Below are 17,944 nucleotides of genomic sequence, written 5' to 3' on the forward strand. Positions count from 1 at the left end.
CTCTCTATCCCTTTCCCTTCCTCTCTGTAAAAAAAAATCAATAAAAATATTTTTTAAAAAAAGAGGAAAAAAACCCCCAAAAAACAAATATACATGTAGTCAGTGTAATACTCAAATGCACTATGTGCTAACTTTTTATAGAATAGTAAAGATTTACAGTTTTTCTTCTCTTTAATCTTTCATTTTGTCAGTAGAGACTCTAACTAGTACTAGTTTTAAGTAGGCTTTTAAATATCAACCCTTTTGAACCCTTTGGTCCTATTTAATGAAAATCTTAGTGATTTCTGTAAATCTAGTCATTATACCCCATTAAAACTGTCACATTCACCCCCAATATCAATTCCATTTTATTGGTTGGCCTTGTTATTAAAATTATTGTTCTTTGTGCCATTATTGGCCTTTAATAAGTATTTTTTAAAATATAGAGAACTTATTACAGTCTTATTTATGTATTATTGACATAGACAAAGACTATGTATTATTACAGTATTTTTTTTATTTTTAGCATATTATTAAGTTTCACCGTGCATCAAAAGCAAATAAAAAGCCCATGCAGTTGCCAAGATCTATGGTTAAATCATTACTTTATCAGATTCTTGATGGTATCCATTACCTCCATGCAAATTGGGTGCTTCACAGAGATCTGGTAAGTATGTTTATTTAAAATTAATATGTTTTCCCCCTTTCTTTTAAAAGATATACTTTTTTCTTGCTACAATTACGATAAACATTAATTATAGAAAATTTTGAAAATAAGCAGAAAGGAAGAAAAGAAAAGCCATTCATAAACCTATGATAAAAATTTACCATTATTAACATTTGGTGTATGTTCTTCCATTATATGTATGCATAGCTATAAAATATCAGTGTGATTTTCAACAAGCAATTGGTATAATGTTAATGGGATAGTCATATGTAAAAAAAGTACCTTTTGATCCATTTTGTTTTTTTCATTATTGCTCATCATTAGTAAAAACATTAATAATTAAAAACTAAATTCTCATTGTTTTTTTTCTTATGAGCTAAACTGAAATAATGACATTTCATCCAGTAAATTGAATGTTGTTATTGATATTCACAATAAATAAATGAATAAATCTCAAAGGTGGAATGCATTTATTAGGCTAATTAGCCACAATTCAAATCTTTGATTTTACTTTTGTATTCAGTACACATAAAGCAAACACTTATTAATGTCAAATTATATGCCATTCATCTTTGCATTGTTGTCATTTTTAATTTATGTTGTTCTTGAGAAGACAATGGGAACTAAATAATTGTAATACCCATGAGTTTATAATTGGAAGTTTTATTTTGCCCCCCACAAAAGTCAATTCATGATAATTTATTTCTTAGGTTTTTGGAGATGCTAGGTATATGGTAGGTATAAATCTAGGTCAACTCAGTTTTATTAATTGAGGATAAATACTTATTATAGAAAGGAATAAATACCAGTACACAAAGAGACCTAGTTAAGACCCCTTGCTACTTTGTCAGTCAGTCAGTCAGGCCTGTTCATCTGACTTGACCATTCAGACACATTGTACCTCAATTTTAAACTGGAAGGTTCAGAGACTTTCACATATCCACTTTACTATTAACCATGAGTCAGCATGGTTTTGATTCTTGGGTTTGTGAGGTTGTTCTTAGATTAAAGACCTCCTACATGAATGGTTTTAGATTTTAAGTTGTAATAATGTAATCTATGTGAGATATTTTTGAGGTCACAGCCATTTTTGAATCATCAATCAGAATCCTTTATTGACGATTAACTAATTTCAACTCATTTCCTTTTTTCACAAAATTGTATTCAGGCATACCTTGGCGATATTGCGGGTTTGGTTCCAGACCACCGCAATAAAGTGAATGTTGCAATATAATGAGTTTTTGTTGTTGTTTCCCCATTGCATATAAAAGTTATGTGTATACTATAGTCTGTTAAGTGTGCAATAGCATTATGACTAATGAAAAATGTACATACCTTAGTTTAAAATATTTCATTGCTAAAAATGTTGTTCATCATCTTAAGCCTTCAGTGAGTCCTAAATCTTTTTACTGGTAGAGGGTCTTGCCTCAGTGTTGATGGCTGCTGACTGATCAGAGTGGTGATTGCTAAAGGTTGGGGTGGTTGTGGCAATTTTTAAAAATAAGACAAAAGTGAAGTTTGCTGCATTGACTCGCTCCTTCTTTCACACATGATTTCTCTAGCATGTGATGCTGTTTGATAGCATTTTACCTACAGTAGATCTTCTTTCAAAATTGGAGTCAGTCCTACCAAACATTGAAGCTGCTTTATCAATTAAGTTTAATCTTTCATTTTATCAGTAGAGAATATATCTAGTAGAGAATATAACTATTCTAAACTCTTTTTGTCATTTCAACAGTCTCAATTTCATCTTCACCAGGAGTAGATTCCATCTCAAGAAACACTTTCTTTGTTAATCCATATGAAGCAACTCCTTATCCATTAAAATTTTATTATGAGATTATAGCAATTTAGTCATATCTTTAGGCTCCACTTCTAGTTCTCTTCCTTATTTCTATCATATCTGCAGTTACTTCCACCACAACTTGGTTGTTTGGCACAGGAGGCCTAGTTTTTGATGTATCTTGGCTTTCAACATGCCTTCCTCACTAAACTTAATCATTTCTAGCTATTGATTAAAGTGAAAGACATGCAACTCTTTCTTTCATTTTAACTCTTAGAGGCCATTGTAAGGTTATTAATTGGCCTGATTTCAGTATTGTGTCGCAGGGAATAAGGAGGCTGAGGAGAGAGAGAGATAGGGAAATGGTCTGTAGGTAGAGCAGTCAAAACACAACATTTATCAATTAAGTTTGCCATCTCATATGGGAGTATTTTGTGGTGCCCTCCCCCAGCTTATAATAGTAACATCTAAGATCACTGATCACAGATTGCCATAACAAATCTGTACTAATAATAGAGGAATATGCAAATTGTCTAGGACGCCATCACAGTAACAGTAATGACTGAACAGCAGGCTGCGTGGGGCGACCAGGCCAGCATGGGGGATAGTTGGGGGTGACCAGGCTGGTAGGGGGGCAGTTGGGGGTGATCAGGCTGGCAGAGGGGGGCAGTTAGGGGCGATCAGGCCGGTGAGGGGAGGCAGTTGGGGGTGACCAGGCTGGCGGGGGGGCAGTTAGGGGCAACCAGGCAGGCAGGCAGGTGAGCAGTTAGGAGCCAGTGGTCCCGGATTGTGAGAGGGGTGTCCAATTGCCGGTACTCAGATATCCTCTGAGGAGTCCTGGATTGGAGAGGGTGCAGGCTGGGCTGAGGAGACACCCCCCCTCCTGCACAAATTTCGTGCACTGGGCCTCTAGTATACTAATAATGAAAAAATTTGAAATAATGCGAGATTACCAAAATGTGACACAGACATGAACTGAGCAGATGCTCTTGAAAAGATGGCATCAGGGAGAACCAAGATGGTGGCATAGGTAAACACCAGTACTTACCACCTCCCACAACCACATCAAAATTACAACTGAAACACAGAGCAACCATCATTCAGAACTGCCTGAAATCTGGCTGAATGGAAGTCCAACAACTAGAGAAGTAAAGAAAACAGATTGAAACTGGTAGGAGGGGCGGAGGTCCGAAATGGCTTGGTCCAACACCCACGTGTGGTGTTTTTTTTCAATCAGGAGAGATATCTCAGCTGCAAATGCCTCCCATGAGGAGCAAGGGGTCCCAGCCCCACACCAGACCCCCAGCCTAGGGTTCTAGTGCCATGAGAGAAGCCCCTGTAACTTTGGGTTATAAAAATCGGGGATTGTAGCTGAGTGACACACAGGCTACTGGAGACTCAGGCAGTTCACTTAAAGGGTCTGCACATGAACTTACATGGTCCCACTCCCTCTGAACTCCAGCACTGGGGCAGTGGCTTGGAGGGATTTAGGGACATATGGGGAGGAACTGGATTGTCTGGCATTGGAACAAGAACTCAGGACTGGCTCTCTCCCAGACAGTGGTGCTCCCAGGGGTCATTGTTTCTATGCTGAGACCTCCCCCATTGCAAGCTGACTGGCAGCCACATCTAAGTTTCCATCAGCTTAGCTCACACTGTTCACTCCACCTTGGTGATTTCCTGAGACCATGCCCCATCCAATTTGTAGCCCCACCCAATCTGTTTGCAGCAGCTTTTCCATATGAATGGCCTGTCCTGGCTCAGTCTTCAGATTTTTCTAAAATTTCTCAAACAAGCAGCAGCTGGCATCAGCAAGACTCGGCACTAGCAGTAGCCTGCCTTGCTTTACAGTTTGGCCTCGCCTGGGCACTTCCAAGCCTAACACAAGTAGCAGCCATTTGCAGATAGCTCTGTAGCTCCTGCCAGGTGGCCCTAGTCACTGGCTGACTTTGCACTGCCTGGGAGGCCCCAGAGCCAGTGCATCCAGTGGACAACTTCAGACCATAGCAGATTACAACTCTACACAGCCATGAGTGACACACTCAAGGAGCAGACTCAGTGAACACCAAAGCCCCACTGAAGCAAGTCTTACTCCATAGGGGTGCCTCCTGCATAGCAGCTCTTCCACTATAGTTGTAGCTAGTCCTCACAGCCATTTGGCCTGGAGGTCAGCTCCTTCCAGTAACATCAACAGCAATCAAGGCTCAACTACAACAAGACTGTGCACACAGCCCACACAAAGGCACACCTAGAGTGCCCCTCAGGTGACTGGGGAGGCTGAGCCACTGGCCCCCCAAGACACCTACTATGCAAGGCCACTCTACCAATTCCAGGAGACATAGCAGCTCTACCTAATACATAGAAATAAACACATGAAAGCAGCCAAAATGCGGAGACAAAGAAACATGTCACAAATGAAAGAACAGAAGAAATCTCCCAAAAAAGAATAAATGAATTAGAAGCAAACAGTCTAATAGATACAGAGTTCAAAACAATGGTTAAGGGTGCTCAAGGATCTTAGTGAGAACTTCAAGGGACCTAGTGAGATTTTCAAAGATCTTAGTGAGAATTTCAAAGACATGAAAAAGGATCAGTCAGAAATTAAGCACACACTAATGGAAATAAAAGATAATTTACAGGGAATCAACAGTAGAGTAGAGGATGCTGAGAATCAAATCAACGACTTATAATATGAGGAAGCATAAAAAACACCCAATCAGAAGAGCAAAAAAAATGAAATAAAATAAAAAAATATGAAAATAATGTAAGGAGCCTCTGGGACAACTTTAAGCATACCAACATTTGCATTATGTGGGTGCCAGAAAGAGAAGAGAGAGAGAGCAAGATATTGAAAACCTATTTGAAGAAATAATGACAGAAAACTTCCCCTACCTGGGGAAAGAAGTAGACTTACAAGTCCAGGAAGTGCAGTATGTCCTAAACAAGAGGAACCCAAAGAGGCCCATACCAAGACACATCATAATTAAAATGCCAAAGGTTGAAGACAAGGAGAGAATCTTAAAAGCAGCAAGAGAAAAGCAGTTAGTTACCTACAAGGGAACACCCATGTGACTGTCAGCTGATTTCTCAACAGAAACTTTGCAGACCAGAATGGAGTGGCAAGAAATATTCAGTGACGAATAGCAAGGTCCTACAACCAAGATTACTATATCCAGCAAAGCTATCATTTAGAATTGAAGGTCAGATAAAGAGCTTCACAGACAAGAAAAAGCTAAAGTATTACATAAAATGTTGAAGGTATTCTTTAAGAAGAGCAAGAAAGAACAAAAATATGAACAATAAAGTGGCAATGAATACATATCTATCAACAATTAATCTAAAAATAAAAATAAATGAACAAGGAATCTAAAGAACAAAATAAACTGATGAATAAAATAGAACCAAAGGCATGGAAACATGAAATAGACTGGTGAATCTCAGAGGGAACGGGTGAGGGGGGACGGGAAGAGATTAACCCAAGACATAGAGGGAAAGCTTCAGAAAGGTACCATTTGACCTGGACTTTGAAGGGTGAGTAGAATTTAAATAGAGATTTGAGAGGTGAAGTTAACCTATGGGAGTATTGACTGTGAAACTTCTGAGATGGGAAAGCACTTGAATCATTCCAAAAGGTTGTGTAGTTCTGTCTGGCTCAAAAATAGATAAGCTGAATTAAGGTAGTATGAGGTAAGACTAGAAAATATGGGTTGGAGCCTTATTGAAGAAGGCCCTAAATATCAGGTTAGGGAGTTTGTTTGTGTTTAAGTGCTAAACCTTTGTGAGCAAGAGAATGAATTTTCCATGGACGAATTATTGTTACTTCTTCCATAGCATGAACACAATCTTGAAAATATGTTCTGAACAGGGTTCTGATCTAGTATGGCACTTGCTTGTATTTTACCCACACATTTACCAAATGCTTCTACTCCTTATGTAAGTAACTCTAATAAGATTTGAAACTTTGAACCAATAGGAATCTAGACTGTGACACCCTACTCAATTCTTTTCATTGATCATGAGTTCTGTTACCTGAACCATATTGTCATGGTTTTGCCAAAGTATTTTCAGGATAGAAGATTTAAGTTGTATGTTTACTTTTGTATATATTCTATAGTAGATAAAGAAATATAAAGTATAGATATGGTCTTAAAAGGAGCATGTTGGAGACATTTGAAAAATTATTTTTTGGGTGAGCTTAAGAGTAGATTTTTAATTTTAGTCAACAAGTAATTTTTTTAATGCTTTATTTCCTATTTCTGTAAGAAATCTGGCTTTACATTATTTGTTAGTCACAACTGTTTCAGAGTATGTACCATCTCTAAATTAGAGGGTTAGAGTGAATATAAACTTTTAATGTAATTAGTTTAATTCCTAAAACTTAAAAGGTAAATAAAAACGAGTGTTTTAGCCTTGACACATGTTACAGAATCTGAAGCATTACATCAACAATGAAGTTGGTGTTTTTCATTGTGATTGATTTCATATCTGGAACAGTATTTTAATTATGTCATTTGATCCTAGAATTTAATACAGAAATAGACTATATTTAAAGTGACCAAAAAGATTACTCATATTGAGGAATTGCTTTAAAAGGAAAGGAGAAAAGAAGCTAAATATATTCATCTTGGCTGAGAGACAGTGAAGTAGAGACATAAGTCTATAAACATTTGGAACTTGTAAACACAAAGGGGGAAAGATGTATTTTAATTTTATAGCAGGATGTAGCTAAGAGTAAGAAGATGAAATATAGTGTGACTCATTTTTATGAGACTACTATTCTGCTAGGTTGGAAGGGTGCCAAGATATCGTATATCTTTTTCAAAATTATGGGCTTCGTGAGAGCAAGGATCATATCTCACTAATTTTTGTGTTCCTAGCATTGGCATATTGTTTCTGCTGATACGTTACTTGAATTTAATTTTAGCAAAACATCTGGTAATGGCACATTTTTCTTTAGCAAGGGTAGAGAAATGCTGGCTAAAGGATAATATTGTTAAGTGGATTTATGGCTCCTTAGTTGCAGAATACTGCTACTGAATCAATGACATAAACTGAACTACAAGTTAAACTCTAGTTTTTATTTTCTTATCTTAGCACCTGGCACATGATAAATGCTAGGTGTTTATTAAATGAAAGATTTCAATGAATATTCAAAGATGGCCCTCTGTTTCTATGCAGTTGTGAGAAAAAGTGCTGTACCCGTGATACTTTGATTAAAATAAGTGCTTGGGCCCTAGCTGGTTTGGCTCAGTGGATAGAGCGTTGGTCTGTGGACTGAAAGGTCCTGGGTTCGATTCCGGTCAAGGGCACATGCCTGGGTTGTGGGCTCAATTCCCAGTAGGGGGCATGGAGGAGGCAGCCAGTCAATGATTCTCTCTCATCATTGATGTTTCCATCTCTCTCTCTCTCTCTCCCTCTCCCTTCCTCTCTGAAATCAATAAAAGTATATATTTAAAAAATAATAAAAATAAAGTAAAGTAAGTGCTTGGTAGCTGGAGAATTGTCTAGGAATCTCTGTGCAGCACAGCTTCCTTCATACCTTGTCTGACAAGGAGATACAAGTTTTTATTTGTATTTGTGCTAAACAGGCCTGAGAAGGTAATTGTTTTATACCTAAAACAAATCCTTAAAATCTTACTGTAGCCATCATGCACATTGCAAGCATTTTAATAATATTTCATAGTTTTAGCCTTGTGCAGTTCTCATGATATAGGAGCTTTGAGATCCTAGACTTAAAAAAATTTATTTTTAAGATAGCTAATCTTGATGATTAAGCCCCAGTTTACTCATTTGTAATATGAGGTTAATGATATGTACTTTATATGGTTGTTGACTTCCTACTCTTAGCTCCAGAGTTCCTGAATTCCTCCTAATTTCCCTCTGTAGAAGCTCCTATACTTTCTTTCTGGATTCCATCAGCAAGCCTAAGATGCCCTTTCTTTCATTTTTTTTTTTTTAATATATATTTTATTGATTTTTTTACAGAGAGGAAGGGAGAGGGATAGAGAGTTAGAAACATCGATCAGCTGCCTCCTGCACACCCTCTACTGAGGATATGCCTGCAACCAAGGTACATGCCCTTGACTGGAATCAAACCTGGGACCCTTCAGTCCGCAGGCCGACGCTCTATCCACTGAGCCAAATCAGTCGGCAAGATGCCCTTTCTTTAAACTGCTTTCTTCCCCAGAATTCTTGTAGCCTGATACTCTTCCTACCTTCTTCTGCTTTACAAAGTAGAGCCCTAATAGAAATATGTGAAAGATGCTCCTCTATTTTAAAAAAGAGTAAGCCGTATTTCATCCTGTTTATATCTAAATATTGCTAATATTTTTACCAAGTCTTCATATTTAAAAATATGAAAGTTTAAAAAAACTTGCTAAAATGAGATCTAAATTAGTGATTCATTTAACTTAGTTTTCATTCTAACAGTTCCATGCTAATCAAATGAATTTCTATTCATTGTTTTTCATTTAACTTATTAATATCCTACTTACAGAATTATGATAAAATGCAGTATATATTTTGATATGATTTAATCACCTTAATTTATTTCAGAATGCAGAGCTAACTATGAAAAAGTAAAGTGTGGCTTGGTTATCTTCTAACCTGCAATTTTAGGTGATTTTGGACAATTACAGATCTTGTCATGCTGAAGAATAACACGGGATTCCTGTTGAAGACCTCTGATCCCTAACTAGTTCCTTAGAGCCAGGTCCTCAGTCGTCTGTGGCTTAGCCATTCATGTCTGCAGTCTGAAGGCCTTTGATTGTGGTGATGTCATTCATGTGCAGTGACTCCTGTCCTGCTGCCTCGACACAGATCTTTTGAAGATGAGACAAGATAACGTTTCTTACAATACTCTGGATACTGTGATACATTCCTTTAAAACATAAGAGGTATTTTTTTAAGAAGGTATATTTGAAGTGTTTTTAAGGTATGGGTTGTGATTTTTTGGCATGACAGCTTTTCCGTCATTCACACCGATAGCCAGGTAACTGGAGCTTTCTGCAGAGTCCTGTACGCCTGTCTGAGTTAGAGCACAATGCTCTACTAGCTGTTTGATGCGCAGGTGATCCATGCTAAGTGTCACACTTCCAAGAGGACCAACTTCAAAGGAGATATGTTAGACTCACAATGGCTTATGAGGCCTCCTGAGGTTTAGCTTTGGGACAGGGCTCTTTTGATGATCCCTGACTTGGACATAAAATTTTAATGACTGGTATTGACAAACACATGTATCTACATTCAGAGTGTTAAAAAACAAAACTCAGCTGACTAAATTTAAAGATTAAATTGGCTTTATTCAACTATTCATAAATAGAGCAGCATCTCATCTAGCAAATAAAAAGGAGCTCTGCTGAGCTATAGAAAAGAAAAGGTTTTTAAAGGCAGAAAGGGGGCAGGGGAAGAAAGGATATTAGTAAAGAATGCATTGTTTCAAGCAAGGGTCACGGAAGGGGCCTGTTGTGCAAATGACCTCACTATTACTGACCAGAATTACCTAATTCTACATTGACTATTAAAGATTACATTTCTTGGAGTGGCTGAAACAGTAATTAGATTAAGTGTTAAATCTTGGTTTGCTGATGTGAGGCCTGGCACAAGTGACTCCGTTTTAGACCTTTTGTCTCTTTTTTGTTTTGTTTTTTTTTGTGTTCTTAAACCTCATCGAGGATATGTTTATTGATTTTAGAGAGAGAGGAACCGCAGAAGGAGGGAGGGAGAGAGAGATTGATTGGTTGCCTCCCTTACATGTCTTGACTGGGGATGGAACCTGTCACCTAGGTACGTGCCCTGAGTGGAATTGAACCAGCAACCCTTTGGTATATGGGACAAGGCTCCAAACAACTGGGCCACATGCCAAGGTTTGTCTCTTTTTTAACAGAGGGCTATGTACCCAACTAACTTCAAGGTCACTAAGAGTATAATTAAGATATATTCCACAGTGACAGCAGTGGCAGGAACTGGTTAGGAACCAAGGTCTACAGAAGAAATCCCAGTACTTTGAGGCCTGTGTTTAAAACTGAAGAATCAAGTCAGGCATACTATTTTAGTAAAATAATTGTATTGAGGGAGAACTTATATATAATAAGATACACCCATATTAATTACAAATTGATGTATTTGGACAAATGTAATACCTGCGTAATCACCACTACAGGCATCCTATTGGACTGGCACTATAGGTTGATTCAAGATCCCTTACTGATGGTGTCTTCATCAAGAGGGGATCTTGCATGCAAGGTCTGATGATTCATTTCACTGAGAGATTACAGAGGATAGGTATTTTTTTCTGTGATTATCTCACTAAGCACACATCTGAGTAGAAGTCTTCTGGAGGTGAATGCCATAAATCAATTAAGTGATGTACATTTTCCAAGTGTGTTTTTTTTCTCATAACCCTAGCCTGGAATGTATCTCTGAGAGGTTTGGGTTCTAATCCTGGGTCTGCCACTGTTTGTGGATGGTGAACTTGGTTAAGGTTGTAGGCCTTTCACCTCTGTTTCTTCATGAATAAAGTCAGAGGGCTCATTTTGATAATTTCTACCTCTGACATTTTAATTTCTCATGATAATGAGACTGAAGTTATTTTATTTGAATTGAATGTCACAAATGTAAATAGAAAACTGCTTTCTACTAGTACATCCTCTCCTTAATGAACGGGATAGAACCTGAATGTCTTTGTAGCATTATTCCTGGCATTGCTGTCTATTTGGCACGTATCTTTATTATGTTCTCTTAAGTGACCTTGAAGTTAATTGGGTGAATAACCTTCTAGATACATGTGTTTGTCTTGCATTAAGCTTTTCATAATGGCTGTTCTTTATTGCTTCTTGTAAGAGAAAAGAAAACCTTATCTCTGCTGGTCAGGCCTGTGACCACTCCTAAAAGGCAAAGACAAAGAAGTGTATTGTTAACTGTTGTGCAGTGCCGGGTTGGCAGGCATTGTTTACTGTGAATACCAAGGTTTGATGAACAGAGTTACTTATAGATTTCTGTGGGGGCAAGTACTGGTTTACAGACTTAGAATACATGCTTTACAAACATATTTTGACCTCTTAATATGTACTAGACATTATGCTGGACACTGAAAACACACAGATAATTAAATACAATCCCTTCCCTTAATGAAGGATTGTATTTTGCCACTGCATGGCAGAAGATACACATAAATGAATCATCATAAAATAATGTTTGAAAAAAATTATGAGGTATATTCAGGGACCAGCAAGAAGTAGTGAAAGAAAAGGCAGACGTGAGAAGTAGCATCAGATGATGGTGGATCCTAATTGTCATGTTTAGAAGTGTGGATTTTTCCTGTGGCTAGTTGAAGCTGAGCAGGACAGATTTTTGCTTAAGAAATGCCCAGAGACCGGGATATGGAGAATTGGTTTAAGGGTGCAGGGACAGAAGCTTTATTAGACTTGTAATCAGCTGGTTGAGGAATGATGAAGGCCTGAATTAAGGTAATCGAGATAGCAGAGTAAGATACAGATCTGAGGACTGATTAGATTTGAGGGATAAAGCACAGGGTATGCAGACTTATTTTGTTGACTGAGTGACTGAGAAGGGAATACCAGAAAGAGGCTGTAAAAATTCAGGTTGAATAAGTTGTGTTTGAGATGATTGTGGAGATGGACAGCATACAGTTGACATATTGCGAAGGTATATAGAATTTAGAGTCTAGAAGGATAGATTTGGGAGTCATTAGCATATGGGTGATGGCTGAACCCTGGAATAAATTAGAATTAGGATTTTAAACAAAATCTATATTCAGAGGTAAACTTGCATATTTGGGGGTTAGTGCTTACTCTAGTTTCTTACAACTTCTTTTAAAATGGAGAATTTGCCTAACAAAGAGCCATAAGTACTAACAATTGGCAGTTTCTGTTCATTCATTTATTTGTTTACTCAACAAATATTTATTAAACACTATGCGTGGATTTCAGCAGATGCCTAAGTGGTAACAGAAATATCTTCCCTAACCTTTAGGAGGTTGCAATCACAATATCAAATTCCTTATGTTTTTAAATCCTCTCCTATCAATGAGTTTATTTGAAGGGGTAAAGGTTATGATAAACTGATGCTGTTAGCAAATAACTGTTGTGTTTGCTAAGAAAAGAAAGCATTTATAGTATCTTATTCTTAGATGGTCCTTTGCCCTATCTGTTACAACACAGAATCTTATTTGTTCAAGGTGAACAATGGAGAACAGTGTAACAAAAGGAACATAAACTGAGGGTTTTTTCTTGGGAATGTACTTCTGTTTCAAATGTGAGGAGAGTTGTGGCACTTCTATATTTAAATAGAAGAATAGTGTACCCATTAATATCAGGCCAGCATTGTTCAGAAACTAGTCCGACTGATATTCTGATTGGTTTTGTTCCTGTTATTCAGGATTGTAGACAGTTGTGTTTGTGTTTCTCTGTCTTCGTTATTGATGCTGATAAGAGTCATCTTGTGGGTTTCATATTTTGGTTCCTGGGATGGGGAGTGGAAAGCAAATGCAGATGGATAATTCTGTATCTTTAGACTGTTCTAGTTATGATGTGCCAATTAATTGAAATAAATTTAACCCTGTGAATAAAATTGATTCTATAAAAGGCAAAGGCAAATCTGGAGTACATGTAGATATAAATTCAAGAATTAACTGAATTCTTCTAAAATGCAGATATTTCAAGAATAGTTTCTGAGGAATCATATTGTTTATCACATTATTTCCCTGACTTTTACCTTTAAAGTACAATTTAAATAAACCCTGAAGCCTTGATTTGTCTATCCAATTTTACTGCTGATAACTTAAATGTGAGGCATCCAACTCCTGCCATTGCTACTGTTTCTATGGTAACGAAAGTGTGCAAACCCCGCAGTATCACTTTCTTTCACAGCTGGCATTTTGTGTTCACAGTAAGAAGAGGAGTTTTTGTAAAGCATAGTCTGTGTTAATTGGGATGTAACTAGGTCAGAACAATTTTGGTATCCTTTATTCACTCTTTCAGGTTTGTATGTGTGGTTGGAGGTGTGTGTTCATGAGCTGCAGTTTCCTTTATTTTCTTTTAAGGTACATACTTTTCTTCACTAAAATTAATCACTGTTAGAGTTAGCCATTTGAAAATTGAGCATAGTCTCTGTAAACACAGCCCGGTGTGGTATTTTGAGGATTATGTGGAGTTGTTCTGAGACTTGTATTGTCAGATAGACAATAAAATCCTAGCCCTGTAGGCCTTGAGTATTTTCATTAAGAAAAAGGAAATTTATGTGAAAATGCTTTGAAAAGTTAAATGTATTTTAATGGTCATTATATCACTTATTTTGTTACCATTATTTTAAAACATCAAGAATCTTATGACGTTGACATTTACAGTATTCCCCTCTTATTCTAAGTTTCACTTTCCATAGTTTCAGTTACCTGCAGTCAACTGCAGTCCTAAAATATTAAATGGAAATTCCAGAATTAATGCATGTTTTAAATTTCATGCCATTCTGAGTAGTGTTATGAAACCTCAGGCTGTACTGCTCCATTCTGCCTGGGATGTAAATCATCCCTTTGTCCAGTGTATCCATGTTGTATAGCTGCCTGACCATGAGTTAACTAGTAGCCATCTCGGTTATGAGAAAGAGGGACAGGCCACATTCATGTAACTGTTATTACAGTACTAGAGGCCCAGTGCATGAATTCATGCACAGGTGGGATCGCTTGGCCTGGCTGGTGATTGGGTCCGTCTTGCCCAGTCCCAGTTGAGGCTGATGGGGGCCGGCCAGCCGGAGAGGGACTGTGGGAGGGCTTCAAGGTGTGTCCAGCCCTCTCGTCCAGTCCCAATCGGCTGGACCCCAAGCTAACCTACTGGAGCATCTGCACCCTGGTGGTCAGTGAGTATCATAGCGACTGGTCAAGCGACATAACGGTTGACCCATCGGTCAGACACTTAGCATATTACGCTTTTATTATATAGGATGTTGTTATAATTGCTCCATTTTATTATTAGTTAATGTTAATTTCTTATTGCGCTTAATTTAAAAATTACACTATCGTAGATATATGTATAGGGAAAAACATCCATCCTATCTAATAAAAGAGAAACATGGTAATTAGCCGTACCTCTGCTACCCTTCCCATTGGCTAATCCACGAGATATGCAAATTAACTGCCAGCCAAGATGGCGGCCGGCAAACAGGCAGCTTGAAGCGAACATGAGGCTTGCTTGCTTCAGTGATGGAGGATTCCAACGTTCCCTGCCTGCCGCTGCCAGCCTCTGAGCTTGCAGTTTGAAACATTGTTACAAATATAGAAGCTAAACAAAACCCCAGAAACCTGCTTTCAGCCAGCTGGGATCTCAGAGCTGGAGTTGAAACAGTGTTTCGATTATAGAACCAAAACAAACCAGATACCTGCTTTCAGCAGCGGAGGCCTAAGAGCTGGAGCCAAGCCTCAGAGCTAAAGCTGGCCCAGAATAAAAAGAAAAAAAAAAAGGAGCAGTTGGGAGCTTCAGTCACCCACCAGCCTGAAAACAGCCCTCAGCCCCTCACCCAGACTGGCCAGGCACCCCAGTGGGGATCCCTACCCTGAAGAGGGTTTGACCAGCTGCAAACAGCCATCATCCTCTCACCCAGGCTGGCCAGGCACCCTAGTGGGGACCCCCACCCTGATCCAGGACACCCTTCAGGGCAAACCAGCCGGCCCCCACCCGTGCACCAGGCCTCTATCCTATATAGTAAAAGGGTAATATGCCCCTCAGCACCGGGATCAGCGGAGCCGCGAGGCCTCCCAGCACCGGGATCAGCGTGATGGGGCAGTGCCCAAACCCCCTGATCGCCCTGCGGCTGTGTGTGTGACAGGGGGCGGAGGCACAACCTCCTTATCCGCCCTGCTCTGTTTGTGACAGGGGAAGGCTCCCCAACCCCCTGATCAGCCCTGCTCTGTGCCTGATAGGGGGGAGCTCCCCAACCCCCTGATTGCCCTGCGGCTCTGTGTGTGACAGGGTGCGGCGCCCCAACCCCCCCAACCCCCCAAAGGCCCTGCTCTGTGTGTGACTGGGTAGAGCCATAACCTCCCCATCCGCCCTGCCCTGAGTGTGATAGTGGCGGCGCCCCAACCCCCTGATGGGCCCTGCTCTGTGGGTGATAGAGGGCGGCGCCCCAACCCACCCCCCCACTGGCCCTGCTCTGTGTGTGACAGGGGACGGTGCCCCAACTCCCCTATCGGCCCAACTCTGTGAGTAACAGGGGGGAGCTCCTCAAACCCCTGATCGGCCCTGCTCTGTGCGTGACAGGGAGGAGCTCCCCAACACCCTGATCGACCCTGCTCTGTGCATGACAGGGTACGGAGCCCCAACCCCCCTGATGGGCCCTGCTCTGTGAGTGACAGGGGGCAGCGCCCCAACCCCCTGATTGGCCCTGCTCTGTGAGTGACAGGCGGTGGCGCCGCAACCTCCCCATCGACCCTGCCTTGAGTGTGATGGGGCGGTGCCCCAACCCCCCAATCGGCCCTATCCTGAGCGTGACTGAGGGTGGCATCGCAACCTCCAGATCCGCCCTGCTCTGTGCATGACAGGGGGCGGCGCCCCAACTCCCCAATCAGCCCTGCTCTGAGCCCAACCAGGGGCTGCACCTAGGGATTGGGCCTGCCCTCTGCCACCCGGGAGCAGGCCTAAGCCAGCAGGTCGTTATCTCCCGAGGTGTCCCAGACTGCGAGAGGGCACAGTCCAGGCTGAGGGACCCCCCCCCCCCCGAGTGCACAAATTTTTGTGCACCGGGCCTCTAGTCTCTATATATAAAAGCCAAATATGCTAAGTGTCCAACCGAGCGGTCAACTGGCTGGTCGCTACGATGTGCACTGACCACCAGGGGGCAGAGGCTCTGACCGGTAGGTTAGCTTGCTGCTGGGGTCTGGCCAATTGGGACTGGGCAAGATGGGGCCAGACATGCCCTGGAGCCCTTCCGCGGTCCCTGCCCCGATTGGGCGAGATGATCCTGATTGGCCCCGATCGCCGGCCAGGCAGAGGGACCCCACCCATGCAAGAATTTTGTGCACTGGGCCTCTAATATAAAAAATGTTTAAATAATGTCGAAAATAAGACCTCTCAACGCACTCATAACAGTGCGTATTCCTATTCCTTGCTTTCTTGTCTTTATTATATTCTTAATACATCATATACAAAGTGATATTTGGAACATGTATGTACTTCACAAACTTAATAGTTAGGAGCCTGTCACTTAACCCAATAACTGGGACACAACCAGTAGCTTGCTTCTACTTATGTTTTTCCCCATCCTATCCTCCTGCCCCCTTCTAAGAGGTAACAAATATCCAGAATTTGGAATTCATTATTCACTTCTTTGTTAAAACAGTTTATTATATTTATATGTATGACTAACCAGGATATTTTTAAACTTTGCTTGATTTTAAGTTTTATGAAAATGGCATCCTGCTGTATGCAGTCTTATAAAGCTTTTTTCACTCAATATAATACTTCCAAGATTTGAACTATTTGTTGTTGTTTGTTAATCCTCACTCGAGGATATTTGTCCATTGATTTTTAGAGTAGAAAGGGAGAGAGAAACATTGATGTGAGATCCACACATTGATTGGTTGCCTAAGACGTGCCCCCTCCAGGACTGGGATCAAGCCTGTAACCGAGGTATGTGCCCTTGAACCCGGGACCCTTCAGTCTGTGGGCCCATGCTCTGCCCACTGAGCCAAACGGGCTAGGGTTGATTTGAACATTTTTTTAAACTTTGTTTGTAATTCACTTATATTCACTATAATTTTAAAATTCATGTGTGACTCTACCACAATTAATTTCTCCATTTTCCTGTTAGCTAGGAATCTGGGTTGTGTCCATATTTTTTTACTTTACAAACTGTATTTCTATGAACATTCTCTAGTATATCTAAAAATGGAATTACTGAGTTGAAGGCTATGTAATTTTTCAGTTTTTCAAGAAGATGCCAAATTCTTTATCAAAGAAGTTGTACCAATTTATTTTCCCACCAGCGTTTTATTAGAGTTTCCCCAGACCCACTTACTACTATTCAGCAGTTCTTAGTTTTTTACCAATATACCAGGTATAAGTGGTATCTCACTGTGATATTAATCTGTATTTCCCTTATTGTTAATGAAATTGAGCATCTTTTCCTATGCTTAATTGTTAAAGCATGGTTTTTTTGTTGTTAAATGCCTATTTGGACATTTTGTCAAACTTTCTATGTGGTTGTTTTTCATACTGATTTGTAGTTCTTTATTCTGGATAGTATATTTCTGTTACTTAATGTATACAACATATATTTCCGGCTTGTGCTTAGTTTTTAATTTTCTTTATCTCTAACTAGAGGCCCGGTGCATAAAAATTTGTGCACTCGGGGTGGTCCCTCAGCCCAGCCTATGCCCTCTTGTAGTCTGGGACGCCTCAGAGAATGTCCACCTGCTGGCTTAGGCCCGTTCCCTGGGGGATCAGGCCCAAGCTGGCAGTCAGACATCCCTCTGGCAGCCCGGCAGCCCTCGGGGGATGTCCACT

At 40.1% G+C, this 17,944-nt stretch overlaps 1 protein-coding gene across 11 annotated transcripts in view; it reads left to right on the forward strand.

Annotated features, from left to right (window-relative positions):
• CDK19 (cyclin dependent kinase 19) overlaps window positions 1-17,944 on the forward strand; it is a 112,391-nt gene that overhangs the window by 65,901 nt on the left and 28,546 nt on the right. For all 11 annotated transcript variants that reach the window (XM_036316478.1, XM_036316475.1, XM_036316477.1 and 8 more), the window contains one exon: window positions 506-646. In XM_036316478.1, coding sequence (XP_036172371.1) covers window positions 506-646 — 141 coding nt within the window. The remainder of the gene's footprint in view (window positions 1-505; window positions 647-17,944) is intronic.

The sequence above is a fragment of the Myotis myotis genome, unplaced genomic scaffold (genome assembly GCF_014108235.1).
Source record: "Myotis myotis isolate mMyoMyo1 unplaced genomic scaffold, mMyoMyo1.p scaffold_m19_p_7, whole genome shotgun sequence".
Taxonomy (NCBI): Eukaryota; Metazoa; Chordata; class Mammalia; order Chiroptera; family Vespertilionidae; genus Myotis; species Myotis myotis.